The sequence below is a fragment of the Nomascus leucogenys genome, chromosome 13 (genome assembly GCF_006542625.1).
Source record: "Nomascus leucogenys isolate Asia chromosome 13, Asia_NLE_v1, whole genome shotgun sequence".
Lineage (NCBI taxonomy): Eukaryota > Metazoa > Chordata > Mammalia > Primates > Hylobatidae > Nomascus > Nomascus leucogenys.
Genome location: NC_044393.1, coordinates 29,139,442 through 29,166,714, shown reverse-complemented (window position 1 = coordinate 29,166,714; position 27,273 = coordinate 29,139,442). Strand labels below are relative to the sequence as shown.

The window sequence follows — 27,273 nt, the reverse complement described above, 5'->3', positions numbered from 1 at the left end:
CAAACAATGTGCGCTTGTAGTTCCAGCTACTGGAGGGGGAGGGGGCGCAGCTGAGATGGGGCGATCACTTGAGCCAGGGAGATGGAGGTTACAGTGAGCTGAGATCATGCCACTGCACTCCAGCCTGGGTGACAAAGAGCGAGACACCAAGCTAAAAAAAAAAAAGTTTTATGGCTCTTGTCATGCGTTGCCTTGCTATCTAATAAGACTGTGCCAATTTCTTACAATGCCATTATTGTGTAAGAGTATCTGTTTTCCCAGGGCCACCCAGACATTGGGCTTAATAATTTTTTTAAATTTTTACTAGTTTTCTAGGTATATAATGGCACCTTGGGGTTGATTTAATTTGGATTTCTTTAATACATTACAAGGTTGTATACTATGTGATTTAGCTTTTGATTATATTCTGTCTTGTACATTAAAAAATATTTCATGTGTTAATCTTATCTCTCCAACTAGATTGTATAAACTCTAAATTGTATAACCTGAAACAAATGACTTAGCTTCTGTGAATTTTATTTCTTATGAAATGAAATGAGGGAGTGATAATCTGTAAGGTTACTTCCATTGTTATGGTTCTAATTGCTTCTCTTTCCTCCAACTTTTTTTTTTTTTTTTTTTTTGAGACAGAGTCTTGTTCTGTTGCCTAGGCTGGAGTACCGTGGTGCAATCTCAGCTCACTGCAGCCTCCACCTCCCAGGTTCAAGCGATTCTCCTGCCTCACACTCTTGAGTAGCTGGGATTACAGGCACCTGCTACCACACCTGGCTTTTTTTTTTTTTTTTTTTTTTTTTCTATTTTTAGTAGAGACAGGGTTTCACCATGTTGGCCAGGCTGGTCTCGAACTCCTAATTTCAAGTGATCTGCCCGCCTTGGCCTCCCAAAGTGCTAGGATTACAGGCGTGAGCCACAGTGCCCGGCATCCTCCAACTCTTGATTCAGTACTCAGACTATCCTAAATTCTCTGCATTCATATGTTTTACCTGTTGAGTACATTTTCTGCAGAATAGCCAGGCAGATATTTTAAGGATGTAAATTTGATCCTGTCACTCTTGCTTAAAACCCTTCAATGAATTTTCATTGCTCTTGGGATATATACCAAATTCCTTATTATACACAGAATTGCATGATTTGCCCAGTTTATGCATCAATTCCTGCTATTCTTTCCCTTATTCTCAATGTTTTAGCCTCAAGGAGTTCCTCCTAACATATACCCTTGGTTCTCTCTCATCCCACAGTAGTCTCTTTTTTTCATATGGGAGTGGAGAAAAACTTCTATTCATCTTTCAGATTTTAGCAAAAATGTCTCAAGGAGGTTTAAATCTTGACTTCGTAATTGTGTAACCTTATACAAGTTATTCAACCTCTCTGAGCCTTGATTTTCAAGTTTATAAAATGAGAAAAGGCTCCCTCCTAGAGTTGTGGTAAGGATTAAATGAGATAATACATATGAAAAGCTTAAAGAAACATTTGGCACATAGTGAATAACATTTACACAAGCAGAAGCTGGAGAAGGAGATGCTCAATATATAATTGCTGAGAGAGAATGTACGAATTAAGAGAAGAAAGAGTTGGTCATGGAAGGTTCTGTGGGTAAAGAATTTTTTCCTTTCACTAATTACTTCATTAAAAAATTTACTTTCTAGTTAGATAGATGGTGAAAAAAATTGTACTTGATTTCAGCAGAACTCAGTGGTGTGTACCTATAATCCCAGCTTCTTGGGAGGCTGAGGCAGGAAGATAGCTGAGTCCAGGAGTTCAAGACAAGCCTGGGCAACAGCAACAAAAAATTACTGATTGCCTATTGTGTGCTAGGCATTGTGCTAGTACTAGGTGGCTCTGATTTTAATAGATAGTAAAAAATGAGTAGGCAGTCTTGAGGACAGGAGGAAGAATTTGAGTCAAGATTCAGCCCAAGAGAATAGAAGATGGGTTAGAAGAGTGGTGGCTGCTGGCCAGGAGTGGTGGCTCATGCCTATAATCCCAGCACTTGGGAGGCCGAGGTGGGTGGATCACGAGGTCAGGAGTTCGAGACCAGCCTAGCCAACATAGTGAAACCCTATCTCTACTAAAAATACAAAAATTAGCCAGGCATGGTGGCATGCACCTGTAGTCCCGGCTACTCGGGAGGCTGAGGCAGAAGAATTGCTTGAACCGGGGAGGCAGAGGTTGTGGTGAGACGAGATCATGCCACTGCACTCCAGCCTACGTGTCACAGTGAGACTCCATCTCACTCAAAAAAAAAAAAAAAAAAAGAAAGAGTGGTGGGTGCTAAGATTAGACAGGTAAAGAAGGGACCCAGGTGGTGGGTCCTAGGGCAAGGAAGTTATAATTTGGTCCTGTGTATAGACTGGTAAGCCTTCTGAGGCTAAATATGTCTGAGAAGATTAATGATATCTGGGCTTCCATTTCTGTTGCAGAATTCTGGGGAGACATTGCCAAGGAATTTTACTGGAAGACTCCATGCCCTGGCCCATTCCTTCGGTACAACTTTGATGTGACTAAAGGGAAAATCTTCATTGAGTGGATGAAAGGAGCAACTACCAACATCTGCTATAATGTACTGGATCGAAATGTCCACGAGAAGAAGCTTGGAGATAAAGTTGCTTTTTACTGGTAAAAATATCTATCTTATATTTGGTGGCAGATAAAAACACTCATTTGATACTTACAACAACCCAGTAGAGTAAGCAAAGTGTCATCAATTTAATGTCTCAGTGAGGAAAAATACCTCAAGGAAGTTACATGACTTCCTTCAGATCACGTAACTAGTATGTGACAGAGCTGACGTTCAAAGCCAAGTGTCCTGACTTCTAGTCTAGTGTTCTTGGCTTTGCAGTTGAAGAGGGAGAAAGGGCATTGGCAAATGGAAGAGAACAGGACTGAGTAGCTTTCTTCCTCATTCTTGCTTTGGAAGACAAATAGTGCTGGGTTTTTCACCACCACTACTACCACTACCATTATCATTATCTTTTACAGAGCTGTGTGCCAGAAACTATGCTTAAGTGCTTAACAAATATTATCTCCTTTGATACTTATAATAATTGTGAAAGCACTATTTGTTTTCCTCATTTTACATAGGTGAAAACTGAAATTCTGAGAAGTGACATATCTGAAGTGAAACAACTGGTTAGAAGCAAGGCTGAGATTCAAACCTAGGCAGTATAATTACAGAGCTTACACACAACCATGACACTCTATTACTCCTCTAATTCCTTACCTTGGCCTCTCAACAGCTTTGTAAAATAGGAATTCTTAGTTTCATTTTATAGGTGAACAAATGAAGCATTGAAGGGTTATATAGTGAATAAGGTCATAGAGTGAATAAGTGGTAGAGCCAGGATTCAAATTCAAGTGTGCCTGACTCCTTGCTTGTACCACAAGCCATGCAGCCTCCCCAGCAGGAAATTTCTAAGACTGCTTCTCCCAGGAATTTAGCTGTCTAGGAGATACTACTATACCGAATCCAAATAGGACTTTGAAATTCCAATAATTGGGGTGTTGCTTCTGCCACAATCTATGAGCACTCAGAGTTGATCTATTGTTTTTGTTTTGTTTTGTTTTGTTTTTTGGAGACAGGATCTTCCTCTGTTGCCCAGGCTGGAGTGCAGCGGCATGATCTTGGCTTACTGCAACCTCTGCCCTGCCTCCCCTGCTCAAGCAATCCTCCCACCTCAGCCTCCTAAGTAGGCATGCACCACCACGTTTGGCTAATTTTTGTATTTTGTATTTAGTATTTTTTGTAATGATGGGGTTTCACCATGTTGTCCAGGCTGTTCTCGAACTCCTGAACTCAAGCCATCCACCTGTCTTGGCCTCCCAAAGTGCTGGGATTAGCGTGAGCCACCATGTCTGGCCTGATTAACTAGTTAAGCTAGCCAGTAGGAGCAGCTTGGATGCTTCATGGGAGAGTTAAATTGAAACTGACTCAATATCTTTGCCCAGTATGTGTGATATATTGAGAAGAGCCTTAATCTGAGAGACAAGAAATTTAGGTTCTCCTTTCAACTCTGCCTTAACATGTTGTATAATCACAGACAAGGCATTTAACTAAGAGTCAGTTTCCTCTTCCATAAAATGGGGATAATAATTCTACCCTTGATTTTCTCACTAGATTGTTGTAAGAATCAAATGAGATAACGTTGTAAAAGCACTTATTTGTTTATTGGAAAACACTGTATAGGTGTGAGTGGTCTATTATTATATTACCATTGCTTAGTTGGGGGCCACTTTGTCACTGAAATTCACTGTCCATTGTGTCTGTTGAGACTCTCTTTAGCTTCTGCTCTAGAGCTTTATGCTTGAGCTCCACCCAACACTTGGGCTCATTTCCCAGGCTCTTTAAAGATCAGAAAACCTTTAAAGATCTTCAAAGGAGGCCGGGCTTGGTGGCTCATGCCGGTAATCTCAGCACTTTGGGAGGCTGAGGCAAGAGGGTTGCTTGAGCTTAGGAGTTTGAGACCAGCCTGGGCAACACAGTGAGACCCCATCTCTATTTCACAAAAAAGAAAGAAATAGGCTGGGCATGGTGACTCACGCCTGTAATCCCAGCACTTTGGGAGGCCAAGGCAGGTGGATTGCTCGAGCTCAGGAGTTCGAGACCAGCCTGGGCAACATGGCAAAACTCCCTCTCTACATAAAAGACAAAAATTAGCTGGGCATGGTGGTGCACGCCTGTAGTCCCAGCTACTTGAAAGGCTGTGGTGGGAGGATTGCTTGAGCCCAGGAGGCAGAGGTTGCAGTGAGCAGAGATCACACCACTGTACTCCAGCCTGGGCAACAGAGCAAGACCCTGTCTCAAAAAGTAATAATAATAATAATAAAATAAGAAAAATAAAAAGAGGAAAAAAAAGATCTTAAAAGGAAATGCTTGTATCTGAATTTGTTCCCTGGTTTGAAAGAACTCAGGTGCCTAATGGAAAACAGAATACACAGGCCAGAGTTTTCAATCACTGGAGAGTTTTCCAGAATCCTGAGGCCTTTCTTTCTAGAGCCACCAGTTCACCTACCACCCTTACCTGAACAGGCTCTGGAGAGCCTCTCTTTCCCCATCTGTAAAATGAGAGGAGTAGACTAGATCAGTGTTTTCCAAAGAATGCTTCAGGAACCGCTAATTACTGGAGATATTAGTAGGGGGCTTCTTAATTCATAAAATGATTGAGTCTGAGAAACACTACATAATAAATTGCCTTTGTGTGAGTTTCCCAATGTATATTAGCATAGTAAAATCTCCAAGGTGTCCTACATTAGAGATACCTGGTTAATTTTGTTTAATATAGGATTTCCCGAATTTATTTAAGCCCCAAACACTTTTTGCCAGCATGCTATTGATATCACAAGAAGCAGTGTTCCATGGAACACCCATTGGGGAAGCACTGGATTAAATAATCTCTAAATTTACTTCCAGTGCAAAATTCTGTAACTCAGAAACAAGACATCCTCACTCCATTTTTACATTGGTCACTGCGTCAACAACAATTGTTAAAGATATTGGATACTCAGGGCTGCATTAGGCATTATGGATATAGGGGTAAAAAGGCAGGAGACAAGTACCATATAGGCAATTACTATTTAATTATTTTATGTTTATAGTAAAGCAAAAGCAAAATACAAATAAATTGCATTTTATTATAAGAAAGTAAAGTGCAAACATGCCGGATATGTGGTTACTTCTCTTTGTTACCTCTATATTTTTAAATGATATGCTTATACTGCTATTTTTCATCATTTTTAAAGAAAGTGTTGATTTCTTACTACGATAGATAAGAATTTAGTTCGTATATACCTTTCTAACTTCCTTCTCTCTTCTTCTCAATATAATTATAGCTGTTTTCTAGTTAATTTAAAATCAGTTTACATAAGAATAGCATACTATGGTTATATTTCCTTTTATGTACAGATTTTTATTTACTCTGAAGTTAATTGCTTACTGGGCTGGGCGCAGTGGCTCATGCCTGTAATCCCAACACTTTGGGAGGCCGAGGCAGGCAGATCACCTGAGGTCAGGAGTTCAAGACAAGCCTGGCCAAAATAGTGAAACCTTATCTCTACTAAAAATACAAAAAGAAAATTAGGGCCGGGCGCGGTGGCTCACGCTTGTAATCCCAGCACTTTGGGAGGCCGAGGCGGGCGGATCACGAGGTCAGGAGATCGAGACCACGGTGAAACCCCGTCTCTACTAAAAATACAAAAAATTAGCTGGGCGTGGTGGCGGGCGCCTATAGTCCCAGCTACTCAGAGAGGCTGAGGCAGGAGAATGGCGTGAACCCAGGAGGCGGAGCTTGCAGTGAGCCGAGATTGTGCCACTGCACTCCAGCCTGGGCGACAGAGCGAGACTCCGTCTCAAAAAAAAAAAAAAAAAAAAAAAAAAATTAGCTGGGCATGGTAGTGCACACCTGTAGTCCCAGCTACTTGGGAGGCTGAGACAGAAGAATCGCATGAACCTGGGAGGCAGAGGTTGCAGTGAGCTGAGATCGCACCGCTGCCCTCCAGCCTGGGTGACAGAGCGAGACTCTGTCTCAAAAAACAGTAAAAATAATAATAATAATTGCTTACCATTTTTCTTCTTGCACTATTTAAGCCTTTATCATATATTTAATATTTTCCAAACTCACTATCATATGAAGTCCTCCTTTTCCTCCCAAAGTTCTCCCTCTTGGAGCTCACCTTCTTTCTGCTGTAATTCTTACTAATGCTTTTAAAAATGACATCTTTTCCGTGATTTGCTCCAATTGATATACTTCTTATAGAAATACATTATGGCTTTCTTCTTAACTTTACGTCATTTAGATAGCTATGGTGGCATTAACAAGCCACATTTGTAGCTCGTTTCTTGTTTTGGAACATGCATTGTATAGACCTTGAAATTATCCACAAAGGAAATGGTGCTCTTAGGAAAGTACTCCCATTATCCAAAATAGAACCATATTAAGGAATAATTTGGCCTTTTACTTTTGGCTTGACACATTGCAAGTGTTCATGAAATAGTAGTATTTTTAGAACTTGAAGTGACCGTTAGAGTCCATCCAGGCCAACTCTCTTCAAAGATTGGTAGATTAAGGGACAAAGAAGCTAAGTGATTTGCCTAAGGATCATACACCTGTTTGAAGACAGAACTGAGACTAATCTGCAGATACTGTCACTCCTAGTCAACTATTTTTTTCACTCATGACACTACCTTATTATTCTAGTAGTCCAGCACTTGGCTGTGACAGATAAAAAGAGAAATTAGCCACATTAGCCAAACTGATTTAAATTAACTTTAAAATATCAGATAAAATGTGTTATTAGGTTTAAATGTCCCAGACCCTAGTCTCATGGAATTTACATTCTATTCGGAAAGACCAAATAGATTGGCCGGGCACAGTGGCTCATGCCTGTAATCCCAGCACTTTGGGAAGCCAAGGCAGGGGGATCACCTGAGGTCAGGAGTTCGAGACCAGCCTGGCCAACATGGTGAAACCCTGTCTCTACTAAAAATACAAAAATCAGCTGGGTGTGGTGGCGGGTGCCTGTAATTGCAGCTACTTGGGAGGCTGAGGCAGGAGAATGGCTTGAACCCAGGAGGCAGAGGTTGTAGTGAGCCAAGATCATGCCATTGCACTCCACCCTGGGCGACAAGAGTGAAACTCCATCTCAAAAACAAAACAAAACAAATAGATCTACATAAAAACAGCCTGGGCCAGGCACAGTGGCTCACGCCTGTAATCCCAACACTTTGGGAGGCTGAGGCAGGCGGATCACCTTAGGTCAGGAGTTCAGGATCAGCCTGGCCAACAAGACGAAATCCCATCTCTACTAAAAAAAACTAGCCAGGTGTGGTGACGCACTCCTGTAATCCCAGCTACTTGAGAGGCTGAGACAGGAGAATTGCTTGAACCCAGGAGACAGAGGTTGCAGTGAGCCGAGATCACACCAGTGTACTCTAGCCTGGGCAACAGAGCAAGACTCCATCAAAAAAAAAAAAAAAAAAGCCTGAAAAGAATTATGGGCCAAACTGCAAAGAGCTACTTACACAAATAGTTCACAGAAAGGAGAAAGCCTTATAGGAAGGCAGGATAACATAAAGATTAGGAGAATGGGTGTTTTGGTGTCAGACTCACCCAGTTTGAGTCCTATTTTTGCCACTAATTAGCTGTCTGATCTTGGGCAAGTTACTTAACCTCTTTGAGCCTCAGTTTTCTCAACTGTTAAACATGGATAAAAATAGCTTTTATCTCATGGAGCTGTCAGTTTTGTAAGATTGAATAGGATAAAAAAAAGTGTCAAATTCCTGGCACATTGAATGCACTTAAATATTAGCCACCACAATTATTTATATTGGAACAGTGAGAAGACCAACCACATTTAGAGTAAAAGGTTTATGCAGGGAACAATTTATTCATTCAATAAATGCTTACTAAGAACTTATTAAGCGCCAGGCACTATTCTAAACAAAGTTCTTGCCCTCATGGAGGTTATAGTCCAGCTTGAGGAGACAGACAATAAACACAGAAACCAATAAGTATATGACAAGTAGTGATGGGTACTATAGAAAAATATAGAGCAAAGCGAGGGGAAAGGGAAGTGACAGTGCAGAGTGGGAGCTGATAAGGAAAGAACCTTTTGATAAAGATGACATTTGAGCAGAGATCTGAAGGAAAGTATGGAGTGTGCCACGCAGATAGTTGGGGTAGGGAGGGGAAATGTTCCAGGTAGATGGAGGAACAAATGTGCTGCTGCCTGGTGTGTTTGAAGACTAGCTAGGAAGTTAGTGTAGCTAAAACAGTGTGAGCTAGGGAAGAGAGAGTAGACTTGACACCAGCAGGATATTAGATCATGTCACATCTTGAAAGGCAATGTAGACTCTGGCCTTTTATTCATGGTAAAATGGGAAGCCACTAGACAATCTTTTTTTTTTTGAGACGGAGTCTTGCTCTGTTGCCCAGGCTGGAGTGCAGTGGTACGATCTCAGCTCACTGCACCCACCATCACGCCTGGCTAATTTTTGTATTTTTGTATTTTATTTTATTTTTTGAGATGGAGTCTTGCTCTGTTGCCCAGGCTGGAGTGCAGTGGCACGATCTTCGCTCACTGCAAGCTCTGCCTCCTGGGTTCACGCCATTCTCCTGCCTCGGGATTCTCCTGCCTCAGCCTCCTGAGCAGCTGGGACTACAGGCGCCTGCCACCACGCCCGGCTAATTTTTTGTATTTTTAGTAGAGATGGGGGTTTCACCGTGTTAGCCAGGATGGTCTCGATCTCTTGACTTCGTGATCCACTCGTCTCAGCCTCCCAAAGTGCTGGGATTACAGGTGTGAGCCACTGCGCCTGGCCAATTTTTGTATTTTTAGTAGAGACAGGTTTTCACCATGTTGGCCAGGCTGGTCTCAAACTCCTGACCTTGTGATCCGTCCGCCTCGGCCTCCCAAAGTGCTGGGATTACAGGTGTGAGCCACTGCGCCCGCCCACACCACTAGACAATCTTAAGCACAGATGTGATAATGATTTGGCTTCTATTTAGGCTCTATCTTTTATATTAAGAAGAGACTGTAGAAGGGGAAAAGTAGAAGCAGGGAGACCAATTAGGAGGCTATTGTAGAAATCCAGGTGATAGATTGTGGTGATTTAGACCATAGTAGTAGTCATGAAGATGGTTAGATGTGGTCAAATTCTGGATCTATTTTGAATGAAGAACCCGTGGAATTTGCTGACTTGGATTGGGTATGGGGAGTGAAAGAGGAGTCAAGGTTGTCATCAACAGCGGATGAGGTCCAGGTATGGGAGATCTTGACTATTTTTGGAGATCTGTGAAAGGATTGCATGCAGGGGAATGTAGGAGTCGCAGCAGAGGTTAAGAGGATTCATCTGGATACATATGGAAATCGGAATGTGAAGCCAGAGAACTGAGAGTTTGTTATTCAGTCCTGAACTGGGATGCTGCTGGTGGGAATGGGATGGAACAACGACATATTAGAATAATTTAGTAATTTTACAGTAATTTGATCTGTATAAAGGGCTTGGTGCTTGGCAAAAAGTGTATTAGCTATTTTTTTCATTATGGAAAGAAACCAGCACAGGTAACTAGGTGTGTAGATGGGGAGACAGGGAGAAAGTGACAGGAAAGAGTCGAGGATTCTTAGTCTATATAAACACTGCCTCTTTTGAAGGCACACGTTCATCTGCTCCAAGGGCTAAATTTGCCCTGCAAAATACAGACATTGGTTCTAACTCTCTCGTGCTGTCTTCCCCCTGGTGTGGCAGATAAATATGTTAGTGGGAGTGCATGTGTATATGTATGAGAAAATGATCAGTGACAAAGTATTGGGATAGTCATTTAGGGAGAGAGAGTCAGTGAGGGTGTTAGAGGTAGCTGAAGGAGTGGAAGGGAGTTAGCTAGTTGAAGGAACACTGGAGGACTGTCGGGGATTTGGGGGATTAAGTAAAAGGTTTATAAGGAGAGGGTGGAAAGAGTGGTTGATGATATTCTGGTCATTTATACTAGCTGCTCAATCTCTACTTTTTCTAGGAGAAGTCCTCAGTCACCAAGGCCCAACACATTTGGTATCGTTGATTCCTTCCATTGTTTGCTTTGCTTTGGGTTGCCTAAGGCTGTCGTTATTTCTGAGCCACCTAAATCCTCACCCTCAGCTGAAATCACTGCTGTCTCTTCATGGCTCTCACTATATTTCAATCCTTCAGGAACTGGAGCTTTCGAGAATAAAGCAACTTTAGGAGTGACCCTAGGACAGAAGTTCTACTCTCAGGATCCTTGTATGCTCCTGAATATGAATTCCATAGTATGATATTTGGAGCTCCCCAGATCCTTGTAGGCGTATGTGTGTGTGTGTATTTGAGGCCAAAAAAAAAAAAAGTCCCTACCTCCCCATATCACTGAAGTGAACTCCAGAATGTGGACCTAGATAATTTAGAGTCCCTGGACATAAATGATAGGACAATATACTCTAGGGCTGTGATTTTCCATATCACCTTGACAAATCTCCTTGACAAAACATGGGCTTGCCTCCCCTTCTCAACCATCCCCACCTTCTCAAATACACACATTATATCTGTATCTTCACTAGTTTCACAACAGCGTATCTATTGATTAAGATATACTTGGTAAAGAAAAACACTCATTTTGAGAAAGATGACTTCAGACCATTCTCTTCCTCTCTCTGGGCCTTCTCTTTGTGGGCATGATGGGAAATGAACTACAGATACTCTGCAAGGTCCCTTTCTTCTCTAATCTTCCAGAATTCTATGACTGTTTCTGAAGAGAGGAAGCAGTTTTTAGAAGTTCTGTTGCAACCTGTAGTGACTCTGTGGTGACTCAGTAGGCGGGTTGAATTTCTGTTGAGATGGTAAGAAAGAGGGAGGATTTTGTTTATTTATTTATTTATTTATTTATTTATTTATTTTCTGTATTGATGTTGACACCATAAAGCAAGAATTTTAGAAGGTTTGGAATGAAGGGGCTGAGGAAGGAGTCTGCTCCCCTTGCCTGAGGGTTGTTTGTGGCTGGTAGCATAAATACTCAAAGCTAATGGGAGATACATGGGAAATACCTGTTGTTGGGAACAGTCTTTCTCCACTTGAAATAGGTGAGCAGATTGTGGAGGAGAGCTGGAGGATTTCATATTTAAAGTGGATTTCTAACCTGCTTCTCTCATTTCTCCCTGAGTTTTATGACCCTTGACACTTTATAGAACACCTCCCTAAAGTGGTGAAAATGAGACAAGTAGGTGTGCTTTCCGAGTCACTTTTTTGGAAGTAGGTGGCATATGAATAATAAATGTATTGCTCTGGAGACTCTGTCTTGAAGCCTGTTTCAGTGTCCTGAGCTTCATATCAGCTACCTGAGTTTGTGTGTGGGCCAACTTCTTATACTGGCGTGTTCAGTTAACATTTAATGAAAAGAATGGCTTTAGTTAATGCCCTTTTCTAAGCCTTCTTTTTCCCACTTATAAACTGTTAGGGATGTAAAGGACACTTTTATAAGTTACTTCTGGCACTGACCTTCAGAATTTCTGTCACAAATGCAGGGAACTGCCTGGATAAGTTCCCTGCATTTCTGGGAGAAGTTAGGGGAGAGGAGGAACTGGCCTCCTCTTCTTTGAAGATACTAGGTGGTCAGATGGGAGCAGGGGTTCTTGCCTTATGGCAGCCCCACATTTATAACAATTAACTTAGAAGGCGTGGAGTTGAGGATGGGCCTTCCCCCACTTCCTGGATTTGGTTTGGGAAAGGTTGGGCACTGGTAATGATCCCCAGTGTCTCACACCTTGAACCTCTGAGAATTCAAGACTCTCAATTTCAGTCCTTAGAGGTCATTTGGTCCAATTTCCATACAAATCAGGAACTGTAGTACCAATATCCCAATCCCTAACAATCTCCGTAAGTTATCATTCTGATTCTGGGTCATTCTGATTCAATTCCTACATCTCTACCTTAATACTTACTAGTTGGGCAAGTTACCTCACCTCTTTAAACCTCAATTTTCATGTCTGTAAAATGGAAATAATAATAAGTCCTGTGACATAGATTGTTGTAAGGAAGAATTGGAATAATTGTTGTAAGGAAGAATTGGAATAATCTATATAAAGGGCTTAGTGCTTGGCAAAAAGTGTATTAGCTATTTTTATTATTATGCCAAAACCCTATACCTAAAACAGGTAACAGCAGTGCTGATCTGGTTGGAGCATGCATGGGAGGCCTAGAGCCACATTCTGTAGGCTTCTCCACCCTGTCACTGTGTTCCCTGTGAGGTGTGTGTCTGGAATCCCTAGGGATTTGCAAAGCTCAGTTTGAAAACCCCTGATCTAGTCCAGTGTTCTTGTTTTATAAATGAGGTGACACTGAGTCCACAGTCTCAGGTTCCTCATATGATGTGGCTTCCTAAACAACCATGTCGGTCTCCCCTGGATATACTTTAGTTGGCCAATATCTCTCATTAAGTATTCCAGCTATGGTCTGCCTTGAGCAGGGTACTATTACCGTTCTTTGACTTTACATATCTAATATTACATTAGCCTCATCGACAGCCACACTCTCCACTCAGTTTATAATCTCTCATAATACTTAAGATTTTTCTTTTCTTTCTCTCTTTCTCTCTCCTTTTCCTTTTCCTTTTTCCTTTTTCCTCTTTCTCCTTTCCTTTCCTTCCCTTTCCTTCCCTTTCCTTTCCTTGTTTGTCTCACTCTGTTGCTCAGGCTGGAGTGCAGTGGTGCGATTGTGGCCCACTGTAGCCTCAAACTCCAAGGTTCAAGTGATCCTCCCACCTCAGCCTCCTGAGTAGCTAGGACCACAGGCATGCACCAACACACTCAGCTAATTTTATTTTTATTTTTATTTTGAGACACAGTTTTGCTCTTGTTGCCCAGGCTGGAGTGCAATGGTGTGATCTCGGCTCACTATAAGCTTCGCCTCCCAGGTTCAAGCAATTCTCCTGCTTCAGCCTCCCGAGTAGCTGGGACTACAGGCGTACACTACCATGCCCAGCTAATTTTTTTTTTGTATTTTTAGTGGAGATGGCGTTTTGCCATGTTGGCCAGGCTGGTCCCAAATTCCTGACCTCAGGTGAGCTTCCTGCCTCAGCCTCCCAAAGTGCTGGGATCACAGACGTGAGCCACTGTGCCTGGCCAGGTTGGAATTTTGAATTAGAGAAGGTACAAGAGAAGACTGCAAAATCTCAGATATAGGAGGGCCTTGGACTACCTGTTATCTCTTTTTGGGATATAAAGTTTTTAGAACAGCCCTCTTCTAGGGTTCTAAGGTCTGGTCTACTTACGGTTTTACTATCATGGTTTATTATCATGGTTACCTTACGGTTTTACTATCATGGAGCATCATTATTTTATTTAAATAAAATAAATACAACCCTGAAACTATTCACCCTGGAATACATTACACATAGAGTTGTCCGTACAGAAAACATCTTTAGAGCATATGAACACCTGCATTTCTAAGTGTGATTTTTTGACCAGAGACTAATTTTTGAAACCAACGTTTGCTTCTTTTTGACCATGATATTTTAATACATGAAAATCTATCCAAAGGAGCAGTCACAGAGGGTTCTTGTTGAACTTTAGTTTCTGAGCTGCTTTTGAGGATGGCTATTTGAGGTGTCCTCCAAACTGCCACATATAGTGAGTTAGAGAATCTGCCAGGCACAGTGGCTCATACCTGTAATGCCAGAACTTTGGGGGACTGAGGAGGGAGGATCACTGAGCTCAGGAATTTGAGATCAGCCTGGGCAACACAAGTAGACCCCATCTCTACAAAAAATTTAAAAATTAGGTAAGGCGTGGTGGCTCACACCTGTAATCCCAGCTACTTGGGAGGCTGAGGCAGGAGAATCGATTGAACTTGGGAGGCAGAGGTTGAAGTGAGCCAAGATCATGCCACTGCACTCCGGCCTGGGTGACGGAGTGAGACTCTGTCTCAAAAAAATAATAATAATAAATAAAAAATTAGCTGGGTATGGTCATCCATGCCTGTGGTCCCAGATATTTGGGAGGCTGAGGTGGGAGGATTGCTTGAGCCTGGGAGGTCGAGGCTGCAGTGAGCAGTGATCGTGCCACCGCACTCCAGCCTGGGTGAGACCCTGTCTCAAAAAAAAAGTTAGGGAATCCTAATACAACATCCGGATTTGTTAAAAATCTGTCTAGTTGTTTTCATATGATGGGAAACAAACTGACAGAAATCTAATTTTATTTATATGGATAGCCATGCTCTACTTGCTAAGACCACAAGAATAGGCTCAGAGAGAGGGGAAAGTTTGTGTAAATTATACATTGAATTAGGGGTAAACAATCTAGTCTGGTGACTCCATATTCAGAGCCAGGGTTTCCCAATTTTAGTTTATGTAAATAATTACCTGAGGATGTCGTTAGAAATCCAGATTTCTGGACCCTATCCCAGACTATTGAGTTAGAATCTCCAGAGGTTAAGACCTCTGACTTGTATTTTTGTAACCTCCTCAGGCAATTCTGATGTTGAGGGGAGGGACAAAGTACCATTGAAAAATTATTTAGATTAATAACCTTAAACTCTTAAAATTGTATACCAAAAATAATTTTGAAAAATTATGTAACTCTTGACATAATGTTCATATCTAAAAATTTTACCATAAGATTTAAAAATTGCAAAAAATCGAATATCCAAAATATTTTACATATTATATACACACATATATATATATGCACGTATAGGTTATAGCTCTTTCAAAAAGTTGGCACTACAAATTTAGCTCATATAATTTATAGAAGCCATCTACTATACAACCTATTTTGCATAGCCAGTTATCACTCAACATAATCAGCCAAATCAGATCTACTTTGTTAGAAATTGCCTAACTTTTTTCTTAAGATAAATATGTTAATATATGACTGTGATAACTATTTCACTTCTGAGTTGTAATTCTAAGAGATATAAGGCAAGTAGTCTTGCCATGAGTTTGTAATGTGGATGAATTAAGATGCCAATCCTTTCAATACTGATTTCTCAGAGAAGCTCTCATTGATTTGCTTTCTTGGGGCTCTCCCTCAGAAGTTATGCATTCTCAAATTGTCCGTTTGTTCAGCATTTTGTTCATACCCTGTCATTGTACCATAATAAAGTTTGAGATAAGAGAGAGCTATGACATTTTGTTCAACATGGGAGAAGGGTAATTGTAAAAGAGAGTGAGAAAGAAGAACCAACTCAGACAGATCATTGTTAGGAAATATTACATATGGAAGTTGAGTATCTAGACATTTATTCTCTTCATATTTTTCTGTGCAGGTACTCACAGGAATAGAGTACCTTAGATTGAGGACCAATGATTTAAACTGCCTTTGACCTAGATAATAGAGAACCATTGTAACGAATATTTTTGCATGTGTCTATTATACTTGAGAGACTTGATGTATATATAAAATGATGCCCCTGGATTTTCTTTCCACTTTCTGTTTCTGCTCTAGGCATATTCCTCTTTTGGGCTGCATTCCAAATGCTCTGCCCTCATTCACTTGTTATAGGTAAGGCCAGCATGGGACACAGGATGGTAGGAACAAGTGTGTGATTCCCCTCCTGTAAGGAGGCATGTAGGCAATGGGAAAAGAGAAGAGGTACACAATCCTTCGGGCACCAAAGCCACTATGGCCAAGGGGAACATGCACAAGGTATTTGGATCAAGGCCTGAAAATAGCTGGCAAGAGGACAGGGTACAATAATAGCCCAGACTGCAGGGCAGGAGTCCCATACTCTGAACCTCAGCTCCAGGGGCCTCTTCCGGCCCCTTCACAGAGTCCCAGACTGAGCCCACTGTCAAGCTCAAGAAACACTTCTTGACATGATTCCAAAATCCATTCCATTCTTGTCTTTCCTCTGCCTGTCCAGCATCTATCTTGTTTATCTGTATCCTATCTTATCCCCTCTCCTTCCATACTTTCTCTCTTTGATCATCCTGGATCCAGCTGGTCATATGAGCAGAGATAAATTTGTTCATTTGTTTATTCATTCTTTTATCTATTCATTTTACAATTATGTATTAAGTGCTCACTGTGTATTGGCCTTTGTGGTAAGCACTGAGGAGAAAACATATAAAAAGATATCCTGTCTGCCATTAAGGAACTCATAATCCAGTGAGGGAAACAGATGTCTACATAGGACTGTAGTGCCAGAAAAAAATAAGTGCCCAAGTGTCGTCTTTAGAAATAAACAGAAAGGCTGGGCGTGGTGGCTCACGCCTGCAATCCTAGCACTTTGAGAGGCCAAGGCGGGCAGATCACTTGAAGTCAAGAGCCTGGCCAACATGGTGAAACCCTGTCTCTACTAAAAATATAAAAATTAGCTGGGTGTGGTGGCAGGGGCCTCTAGTCCCAGCTACTCGGGAGGCTGAGACATGAGAATTGCTTGAACCTGGGAGGTGGAGTTTGCAGTGAGCTGAGATAGCACCACTGCACTCCAGCATGGGCAACAGAGCTAGACTCTGTCTCAAAAAAAAAAAAAAGAAAAAGAAATAGAAAGAGGCAAGAATGAATGAATAGGCCAGGCGCGGTGGCTCATGCCTGTAATCCCAGCACTTTGGGAGGCCGAGGTGGGCAGATCATGAGGTCAGGTGATCGAGAGCATCCTGGCTAACACGGTGAAACCCCGTCTCTACTAAAAATACAAAAAATTAGCCGGGCGTGGCGGCGGGCGCCTGTAGTTCCAGCTACTTGGGAGACTGAGGCAGGAGAATAGTGTGAACCTGGGAGGCAGAGCTTGCAGTGAGCCGAGATCGCGCCACTGCACTCCAGCCTGGGCGACAGAGCGAGACTCTGTCTCAAAAAAAAAAGAAAAAGAATGAACGAATGAATAGTGCTAAATCTTTCTGATGAATGAATAGTTACAATCTTTCTGGAAAGGAACGTTTGTAAAGATGTCTGTATTTTCCAGATTAATCTGTACATTTATTGCATTTCCAATCAAAATCGCAATTATATTTTTTATTGAGATATAATTTATACCATATAATTCACCCATTTAAAGTATACAATTCATATTTTTAATGTTTGCAGAGGTGTACAACTTTCAATTTTAGAACATTTTCATCACCCCCAAAAGAAGTGCAATATTCATTAGCATTCATTTTTCATTTTCCCCCAACTTCTTCCCCTGTAGCTCTAGGCAACCACTAATCTACTTTCTGTCTCTAAGGCTCTGCCTTATTCTGGACGTTTCATATAAATGGAATCATATAATATGTGGCCCTTTGTGTCTGGTTTCTTTCACTAAGCATAATGTTTTCAAGGTTCATCTATGTTATAGGCCGGATGCAGTGGCTCATGCCTGTAATCCCAGCACTTTGGGAGGCTGAGGTGGACAGATCACCTGAGGTTGGGAGTTTGAGACCAGCCTGGCCAACATGGTGAAACCCCATCTCTACTAAAAATATAAAAATTAGCCGGGCATGGTGGTACATGCTTGTAATTCCAGGTACTCGGGAGGCTGAGGCAGGAGAATTGCTTGAACCCAGGAGACGGAGGATGCAGTGAGCCAAGATCATGCCACCACACTCCAGCCTGGGCAACAAAGTGAGACTGTCTTAAAAAAAAAAAAAAGTTCAGGCCGGGCGTGGTGGCTCACGCTTGTAATCCCAGCACTTTGGGAGGCCGAGGCGGGCGGATCACGAGGTCAGGAGATCGAAACCACAGTGAAACCCCGTCTCTACTAAAAATACAAAAAAATTAGCCGGGCCTGGTGGCGGGTGCCTGTAGTCCCAGCTACTTGGAGAGGCTGAGGCAGGAGAATGGCGTGAACCCGGGAGGCGGAGCTTGCGGTGAGCCGAGATTGCGCCACTGCACTCCATCCAGCCTGGGCGACAGAGCAAGACTCTGTCTCAAAAAAAAAAAAAAAAAAAAAAAAGTTCATCCATGTTATACCATATGTCAGTACTTCATCCTTTTACATTGCTGAATAATGTTGCGTTGTATAACTGTATCACATTATCACATTTTTCTTTCTTTCTTTCTTTTTTTTTTTTTTTTTGAGATGGAGTCTTGCTCTTGTCGCCCAGGCTAGAGTGCAATGGCATGATCTCGGCTCACTACAACCTCCGCCTCCCAGGTTCAAGCGATTCTCCTGCCTCAGCCTCCCGAGCAGCTGAGGTACAGGCACTGGCCACCACGCCCAGCTAATTTTTGTATTTTTAGTAGAGACGGGGTTTCACCATGTTGGCCAGGCTGGTCTCAAACACCTGACCTCGTGATCCGCCCGCCTCAGCCTCCCAAAGTGCTGGGATTACAGGCATGAGTCACCACGCCCGGCCCTACATTTTTCTTTATTCATTCCTCAATTGGTGGACATTTGGGTTGTTTACACTTTCTGACGTCATGAATAACGCTACTACAAACCTTTGGGTACATGTTTTTGTGTAGATGTATGTTTTCAATTCTCTTGGGTATATTGCTGAGTCATATGGTAACTCTATATTTACCCTATTGAGGAATTGCCAGACTGTTTTCCAAAGTAGCTGAACCATTTTATATTCCCACCGGCAATGTATGAGGTTTCCAATTTCTGCACATGCTTGTCAGCACTTGTTATTGTCTGTTTGATTATGGCCATCTTAGTGAGTGTGAAGTGGGATCTGATTGTTATTTTGATTTGTATCTCCTTGACCATGCCTGACCTTTTTTTTTTTTTTTTGAGACTGAGTCTCGCTCTGTCGCCTAGCCTGGAGTGCAGTGGCACAATTTTGGTTCACCACGACCTCTGCCTCCCAGGTTCAAGAGATTCTCATGTATCAACCTCCCGAGTAGCTGCGACTACAGGTGCGTGTCACCATGCCCGGCTAAATTTTTTTTTTTTTTTTTAGTAGAGATGGGGTTTTGCCATGTTGGCCAGGCTGGTCTCGAACTTCTGACCTCAGGTGATCCTCCCACCTCGGCCTCCCAAAGTGTTGGGATTACAGGCATGAGCTACCGCACCTGGCCCATTAACTGCCTTTTGAAGGCTGGTTGGTACAGACCTGGCTCCCTCAATAGGTGAGGAATCGATGTTTAGGGAGAAATTTCATAAAGGGTCCACTGATTGAGGCTATTTAGTTTCATCAGTTTTGAGTTGGTGGAAAGCCTGTCCAAATTTGGGTGATAGGATGACAGTTGATTCCAGTTTTTGAATCAGGAGCTGAGTGAGGCTGTATTAGGGTCTGCAAGTTGGATATCACTTGAAACCAGAAATCTGTGGTGTTTTCAAAAGGAACTTTTTCTAAGGAACTAAGGGAAAACCAAACAGAATGATGAATTTCTGATAAGTACACTAAAATTCCATCCTTGGTAGTTGTCAGCCTCACAGTTCTCAGAGTTCCTACATTTTTATTTTTTTCCTTATGCTAATTCTGAATTTGGAAACAATACCCCCCTTTTGGAGGCCATGTCATTTAGGAGGAGAGGGCCCTGAACTAGACATTTAGACTCAAGAATTGTGCTATCCAACATGGAAGCCACTAGCTACATGTAACTATTGATATTTATAGTGATTAAAATTAAGTAAAATAAATAATCCAGTTCTTCCACCACATTTCTAGTGTTTGATAGCTATATGTGGCTAGTGACTACCATTTTGGACAACAGTGCTTTAGAATAGTGTTGCTACTAATTTGTAAGTAACCTTGAGGTCATCACTTTCCATTTCTGTGCCATAGGTTTCTCACTGGTAAATAAGAGTGGTGAGTCTCAAAAGTGCCATCCTCCTCTGGGATTCTTTCTTTTTCTCTTTTCTTTTCTTTCTTTTTTTGACAGGATCTTGCTTTGTTGTCCAGTCTCATCTCTAACTCCTGGCCTCAAGTGATCCTCCCACCTCCGCCCCTAAAGTGTTGGGATTACAGGCATGAGCCACCATATCTGCCCTCCTCTGGCATTCTGAGTAATCTGTGGTTCAATTTTTGGGGTGTGCCTCTGTCTACCTCCTCCTTCAGCCCTTCTTGTTACTTACTGCAGCTAGGGCAGAAGCACCCAGAGGGAGCATTAGGCTGCTAATTGGTCAAGGTACATTGCTCCCATTCCCTGGTGAAAGGGAAATTGACTTGTGGGTATACTTATATCTTGAGTGCTCCACAATTGTGCAGTGCTTTATGGATCACAGAACTCTTTCACATTGTTTTTTCATTTTATAGAATCAAAGAATCTCAAAGTTGGAAGGGCCATAAAGGTCATCTCAAACTTCAATAACCATGAATTATATGGGGAGCTTATGCAATGAAAATTTCAAGGCCTCACTCCCTGGAGAATAATCTAGTAGAAGTAGGTCTCAGGGTTACCCTGGCCCAACCTGAACAATCCTATGCTGCATGGGAACTTGGTACTGCATTATTAACACTATCTGACTACTCTTTGAGAAACACTGGTCTTGCTTGGTCCCCAGCCATATTGTGGAGTCTGCTCTTTAGTATCCCTACAAATCCCAGATTCAACATGATATCTCCAGGGTCAGGAAACTCCTGAAGGAGTGCCTTCCATCTTTGGACATCTCTAACAGTTAGAAAGGTTTTCTTTAATATGGAGCTCTCCCGATTGATGTAGGTTTTTCATTTATAATTATACTACATTAGTCTACTTTTTCCCATAATAATCCTTTAGATTCATGCATTCATTCAGCAAAAACTTACTGAACACCTGTTATATACAAGGTTCGGTACAAGACAATGAGGGATTCAGCAGTGAACAAGACCAACTTGGCCTCTGCCTTCAGAAACTGTCTTCTGTCTAGTAGGGAAGGTAGGCAATTAGCAAAAATAATAAAAAGTAAACAATAAGTAATATTATTAATGCTATTGTTAATAATATTAACAACAATAACAATAAGTAAGCAAATCACAAAAGAAGTATAGTTTGAGAAAAATGCTGTGAAGAAAATAAGCAGTGTTATGATGAAGAATAACAAGAAGGGCTGATCTACTTAGGGTGGTCAGGGAAAGCTTCACTAGGAGGTGACATTTAAGCTGAGATTTGAAACACAAGAAGAGTTGGGGAAAGACAGTTAAAGAACATGGCATGTTCTATCAGTCAGAAGGCCAGCATGTTTGGAGCCTAGTAGGCAGAATAGGAGAATGGCACAAGATGAAGTTGGGGAGGATACAAGGCATAGTTGGAGTGTGGATTTTCTTCTATATGCAGTGGAAGGCGTTAAAGGGTTTTAAGCAGGAGGTGATATGATCTGATTTGTGGTTTGTTTTATTGTTGTTTGTTTGTTTGTTTATTTTGAGACAAGGTCTGGCTCTATTGCCCTGGCTGGAGTGCAGTGGCAACATGTCGGCCCACTGCAATCTCCACCTCCTGGGCTCAAGTGATCCTCCCACCTCAGCCTCCTGAGTAGCTGAAACTATAGGCATGCACCACCATACCTGGCTATTTTTTTTTTTTTTTTTTTTTTTTTTCAGTAGAGAGAGCATTTCGCTATGTTGCCCAGTCTGGTCTCAAACTCGGGCTCAAGCAATCCTCCCACCTTGGCTTCCCAAAATGCTGGGATTACAGGCATGAGCCACCATGCCTGGCCAATTTATGTTTTTAATAGATCATTCTGTGGCCAGGTGCAGTGGCTCATGCTTGTAATCCCAGCATTTTGGGAGCCAAGGCAGGCAGATCGCTTGAGGTCAGGAGTTTGAGACCAGACTGGCTAACATGGTAAAACTTCATCTCTACTAAAAATACAAAAATTAGTCAGGTATGGTGGCATGCACCTGTGGTCCCAGCTACTTGGGAGGCTGAGGCAGGAGAATCATTTGAACCTGGCAGGCAGAGGTTGCAGTAAGTTGAGATCACACCACTGCATTCCAGCCTGGATGACAGACTGAGACTCTCTCTCAAAAAAAAAAAAAAAAAAAAAAAGATCACAGATCATGCTGGGTGATGTGTGGACTGGAAGGGGGCAAGAGTGAAGTGGGAGACCAGTTAGGTGGGCATTGTGGTCATCCAGGCAAGAGAAGAAGGTAGCTTGACCAGGGTGGAGGCAATGAAGATACAGATTTTTGAGACTTGCTATCACATCTCTCAATATCTTCTCTTCCACAAGCTAAACATCTCAGTTCAGTGTTCCTCTCATCTCCTCTCATAACAGGTTTGGTGTCTCTTCTCGCCTGGGTGTTTCTTCTCCTGTTTCTCCTCCATCTGATGCCTCTGTAAAGAACTCAGTCTTTCCCTCAGCTGTTTCTTCCTATCCTGTGCCTTACTTGTAGTTCTAGGGAATTAAAATCTTCAATTCAATGACTATCCTTCTCATATAAAGAGGGGAGCTGGGTGCAGTGGTGCATGCCTGTAGTCCCAACTACTCTGGAGGCTGAGGTGGGAGAATCATTTGAGCCTGAGAGTTTAAGACCAGCCTGGGCAACATAGTGAGACGTTGTCTCAAAAAAAAAAAAAAAAAAGGGGGGGGTAGCCCCAGTCTTTCCTGTCATTAGTCAATTACCAGTCTTTTAATTATTCAACCATGACCCTCGAATACCTATTGTGCCAGTTGTGCTTGGAGAAGACAGAGAAGAAGAATACATGATCTCTGCCCTCCAAGAGCTCAGGGTATAATGGGAAAGATAAGGCCCAAATAAATATAATAAAAGCTAGAAAAGCAGATCACAAAGAAAGTGAGATAAAGGGCTTTGGGAGGAAGAAAGAACTTTTAGCTTTTGGGTAGGTGAGAAAAAGGGAAACTAACAAAAATTTCATGGAAAATGTTAATTCAGAGAACCTGGGGCTGGAGAGGGGCGCAGGGAGTATTTTCTTTTTTTATGTGGTGATCAAAGATGACCTTAGTGAGAAGCCAACATTTGAGCAACGACTCAAAGATAGGGAATAAGTCATGTGGCTATCTAGGGAAAGAACACTCCAAGTAGAGGGCAAAGGCTCTGAGGTTAAATGTTCTTGGTGCTTTTGCCAAACACTGGGGAGGCCATTTGGCTGGAGCAGAGGGAGAGGGAGAGGAAGAGAGAATAGTTGTATATGAGGACAGAGAGGAAATGAGGGACTAGATCATGTAGGCCATTGTGAGGACTATGACTTTTACTCAAAATGAAATGGGAAGTGATCTGAGCATTCTGAGCAGAGGGGTAACATAATCTGACCTACCTAATGGTAGTTTTGGACTAGGATGGTAGAAATAGATGTGAAGAGAGGTAGTCTAATTCTAAATGGATTTTGAATCAATAATAGGTTAAAGTAAATTTCGAGAGTGTGAGAATAAAGTAGTTGGAGAAGGCTCCTTGGAGGAGGTTACCTAGGGGAAGAAGATGAGCAGGACTAGTGACTATGTACCGTGGGTTGTCACACCAACCATATGGCCTCCAGATGAAGGAAAAGTAGTTTGGTTTACACCAAGGGTTCCCCATGTTATCCCACCAGCTAAATTTCTCATTAATAGTTTTGTTTGATTCACAGTGTTTAAAACTTTTGTTGTTGTTGTTTTTGGTAGGGAGGAGCGGGACAGGGTCTCTGTTGCTAGGCTAGAGTGCAGTAGTATCAACATGGCTCACTGCAGCCTTGACCTCCCGGGCTTATGTGATCCTCCTGTTTTAGCCTCTCGAGTAGCTGGGACCACAGGCATTAGCTACCATGCTTGGCTAATTATAAAAATTTTATAGAGACAAGTTCTCACTATGTTGCCCAGGCCAGTCTTGAACTCCTGTCCTCAAACAGTCTTCCTGCTTTGCCCTCCCAAAGTGCTGGTATTATGGGCATGAACCACTGCAACTGGCCTTAAAGCTGTAAAAAAATTAGTGGTCAACACTTATATAAATTCAGAAGTTTTTTTTTTTTTTTGAGACGGAGCCTTGCCCCGTCGCCCAGGCTGGAGTGCAGAGTGCAGTGCAGTAGCGTGATCTCGGCTCACTGTAAGCTCCACCTCCCGGGTTCACGCCATTCTCCTGCCTCAGCCTCCCGAGTAGCTGGGACTACAGCGGCCTGCCACCACCCCCGGCTAATTTTTTGTATTTTTAGTAGAGATGGGGTTTCACCGTGGTCTGGATCTCCTGACCTCATGATCCGCCCGCCTTGGCCTCCCAAAGTGCTGGGATTACAGGTGTGAGCCACCGCACCTGGCTAACTCAAAAGTTTTGACAAAAATAGATTCTAGGCTACTATTGAAAAATCAAAAAAATTGACAACATTGAGCCCTGATTCCTAGCAGGCAAAAGCTGACAGGAACCAAGTTTAGGTACTAGATGCCTCCTTTCGCCAGAGCATGCATTTGCCAGTTTTTCAGTCCTTCCCCTTCCCTATTGTTCCCCTGAAACTGAGGCTAAGGTTTATTATACATGTGCTGCTGTTTTCTTATAGGGAAGTGGAAAGGGAACTATTTCTTATCTTTATCATATATTTTCTTTCATGTGGTCCACTTATTTACATCCTGTGCCTAGATCCTGCTGATTTTTGAGCTTGCAGCTCCTGGTGTAGAGGAAAGAGGCCTGGACCTTAAGTCCTGGTCCCTGCTCTGCTGTGGTAACCCACCCTGTGATGCCAAGCATAGCTAATAGCCTCTTTGGATCTCAGGGTTAAGAGACTGAATTGGATGTTCTTTTAAGAGTTCTGATATCCTGGCCGGGCGCGGTGGCTCACGCCTGTAATCCCAGCACTTTGGGAGACCGAGGCGGGCAGATCACAAGGTCAAGAGATCAAGACCATCCTGGCTAACACGGTGAAACCCCGTCTCTACTAAATATACAAAAAATTAGCCGAGCGTGGTGGCGGGCGCCTGTGGTCCCAGCTACTCGTGAGGCTGAGCCAGGAGAATGGCGTGAACCCAGGAGGCGGAGCTTGCAGTGATCCGAGACTGCGCCACTGCACTCCAGCCTGGGCAACAGAGCGAGACTCCATCTCAAAAAAAAAAAAAAGAGTTCTGATATCCTAGAGGGCTTGGGATTTTGCAGTAGGCCAATACCCTGCCCCTCACCTTTCCCAACCAGCCAGGGGCCCCAGCCTGGTGTGTATGTCAGAGAAAGAAGACACTGGAATGTATAAGGTGCCTATATCAATAATGTATAACTTGAGCCCATAGCCGAGGAGAGGAATGCACACTGTAGTGTGTGTGTGTGTGTGTGTGTGTGTGTGTGTGTGTGTGTCAGGGTTGGAAGTGGGCTCAAGTAAGTTGTACTTCCATAGGTTGTGCTTATTTCTTCTTGTGCGCCCTCTATGTACTAGGCTGTACTCGAGGTGCTAGGGATGTAGCAGTGAAGAAAACAAATAAGATCTCTGCTGTCAGCTTGGTGCAGTGGCTCACGCCTGTAATCCCAGCACTTCGGGAGGCCGGGGCAGGGGGATCACCTGAGGTCGGGGGTGAGAGACCAGCCTGGCCAACATGTTGAAACCCGTCTCTACTAAAAATACAAAAATTAGCCAGGTGCGATGGTGGGTGCCTGTAATCCCAGCTACTTGGGAGGCTGAGGCAGGGAGAATTGCTTGAACCTGGGAGGTGGAGGTTGCAGTGAGCCGAGATTGCACCATTGCACTCCAGCCTGGGTGACACAGTGAGACTCCATCTCAAAAAAAAAAAAAAAAAAAAAAAAAAAAGATCTCTGCTGTCATGGAGCTTATATTCCAGTGAAGAAAACAGATAATATATAAGTAATTAACATACATGAGATAATTTCAAATAATGTAACATTTCATGAAAAAAATAAAACAGAATATTTGTTTGTTTTTTTTTTGAGAGAGAGTCTTGCCCTGTCACCCAGGGTGAAGTGCAATGGCGCAATCTCAGCTCACTGCAACCTCCACCTCCGGGGCTTAGGAGATCCTCCCACCACAGCCTCCTGAGTAGCTGGGATTACAGGCATGCGCCACCATGCCCGGCTAATTTTTGTCTTTTTAGTAGAGTTGGGGCTTCGCCATGTTGGCCAGGCCGATCTCAAACTCCTGGTCTCAAGTGATCTACCCACCTCAGCCTCCCAAAGTGTGGGATTACATGTGTGGCACCTGGCAAAACAGAATGATTTGATAGAGAGTTTCTGAAGGGGCACACTGTGCACATAGGTGGGTACATATATGTGGTGGTTGTACTTGCAGATACAGATAAGTCCATGTTTGAATCCTGGGTGCATATATTTATCCTTATTTGTGCCTATGTGTGCAGATGGGCAGCTTTTATGCCTAGAATGTTTGTATGTTTGTATATGTGATTTTATACAAGTGAGCACACATAGGTGAGTTGGTATGTGGTTTGCATATGGGGACACGTATGCTTGGGTGTGTATATGTTGGCATTCAGCCATAACCGGAGACGTTCTGAAGTTCCTGTGGCACTTGTCAGTGAGCCAGTTAAGGAAATGGCTTTTCTGCCTCTGGCATTCAGGGCCGTTTGCCAGCTTCCTCTCTCCCTGTTCTTTCCCACTTTAGTAAGCTCCCTGTGTTTGGCTTCTCTTATCCCTAGGAGGGTTAAAGCCTACTGACTCATCGAGCCAGGAACTGGAAAAAGGCTGATAATCTTCTGTGTGACCTCTGTTAGTAAGAAAAGGCCTGGCTTCCCTGCCAGTCCCCGTCCTTCACACTGTGAGGGAGAGTCCTGACTTGAAATCAGAAGACCTGAGCATCTATTCTTGGCTCTGCCACTTATTATTGTGTGACCTTGGCCAAGCCACTACATCTCTCTAGGTTTCAGTTACCTCCTTCATAAGTGCTCTGTGCAGTAAGGAAGGACAAGGGAAGCAATGGTCTGTGGTGCTAAGGGAGAGCCACATGGTGCTGGTGTCTGAAGGAGGAGGGAGAATATTCTGAGCAGGGGCAATGGCGTGGTCAGAAGTGTGGAGGTGGACCTGAACTTGCCAAGGGAAACCAGGAATCCACTTACAG

General features: G+C 42.8%; 1 protein-coding gene across 2 annotated transcripts in view; it reads left to right on the top strand.

Moving 5' to 3' along the window:
* Window positions 1-27,273, top strand: part of ACSS2 (acyl-CoA synthetase short chain family member 2) — a 51,188-nt gene that overhangs the window by 3,596 nt on the left and 20,319 nt on the right. For both annotated transcript variants that reach the window (XM_003273559.3, XM_003273560.3), the window contains exon 2: window positions 2,421-2,616. In XM_003273559.3, coding sequence (XP_003273607.1) covers window positions 2,421-2,616 — 196 coding nt within the window. The remainder of the gene's footprint in view (window positions 1-2,420; window positions 2,617-27,273) is intronic.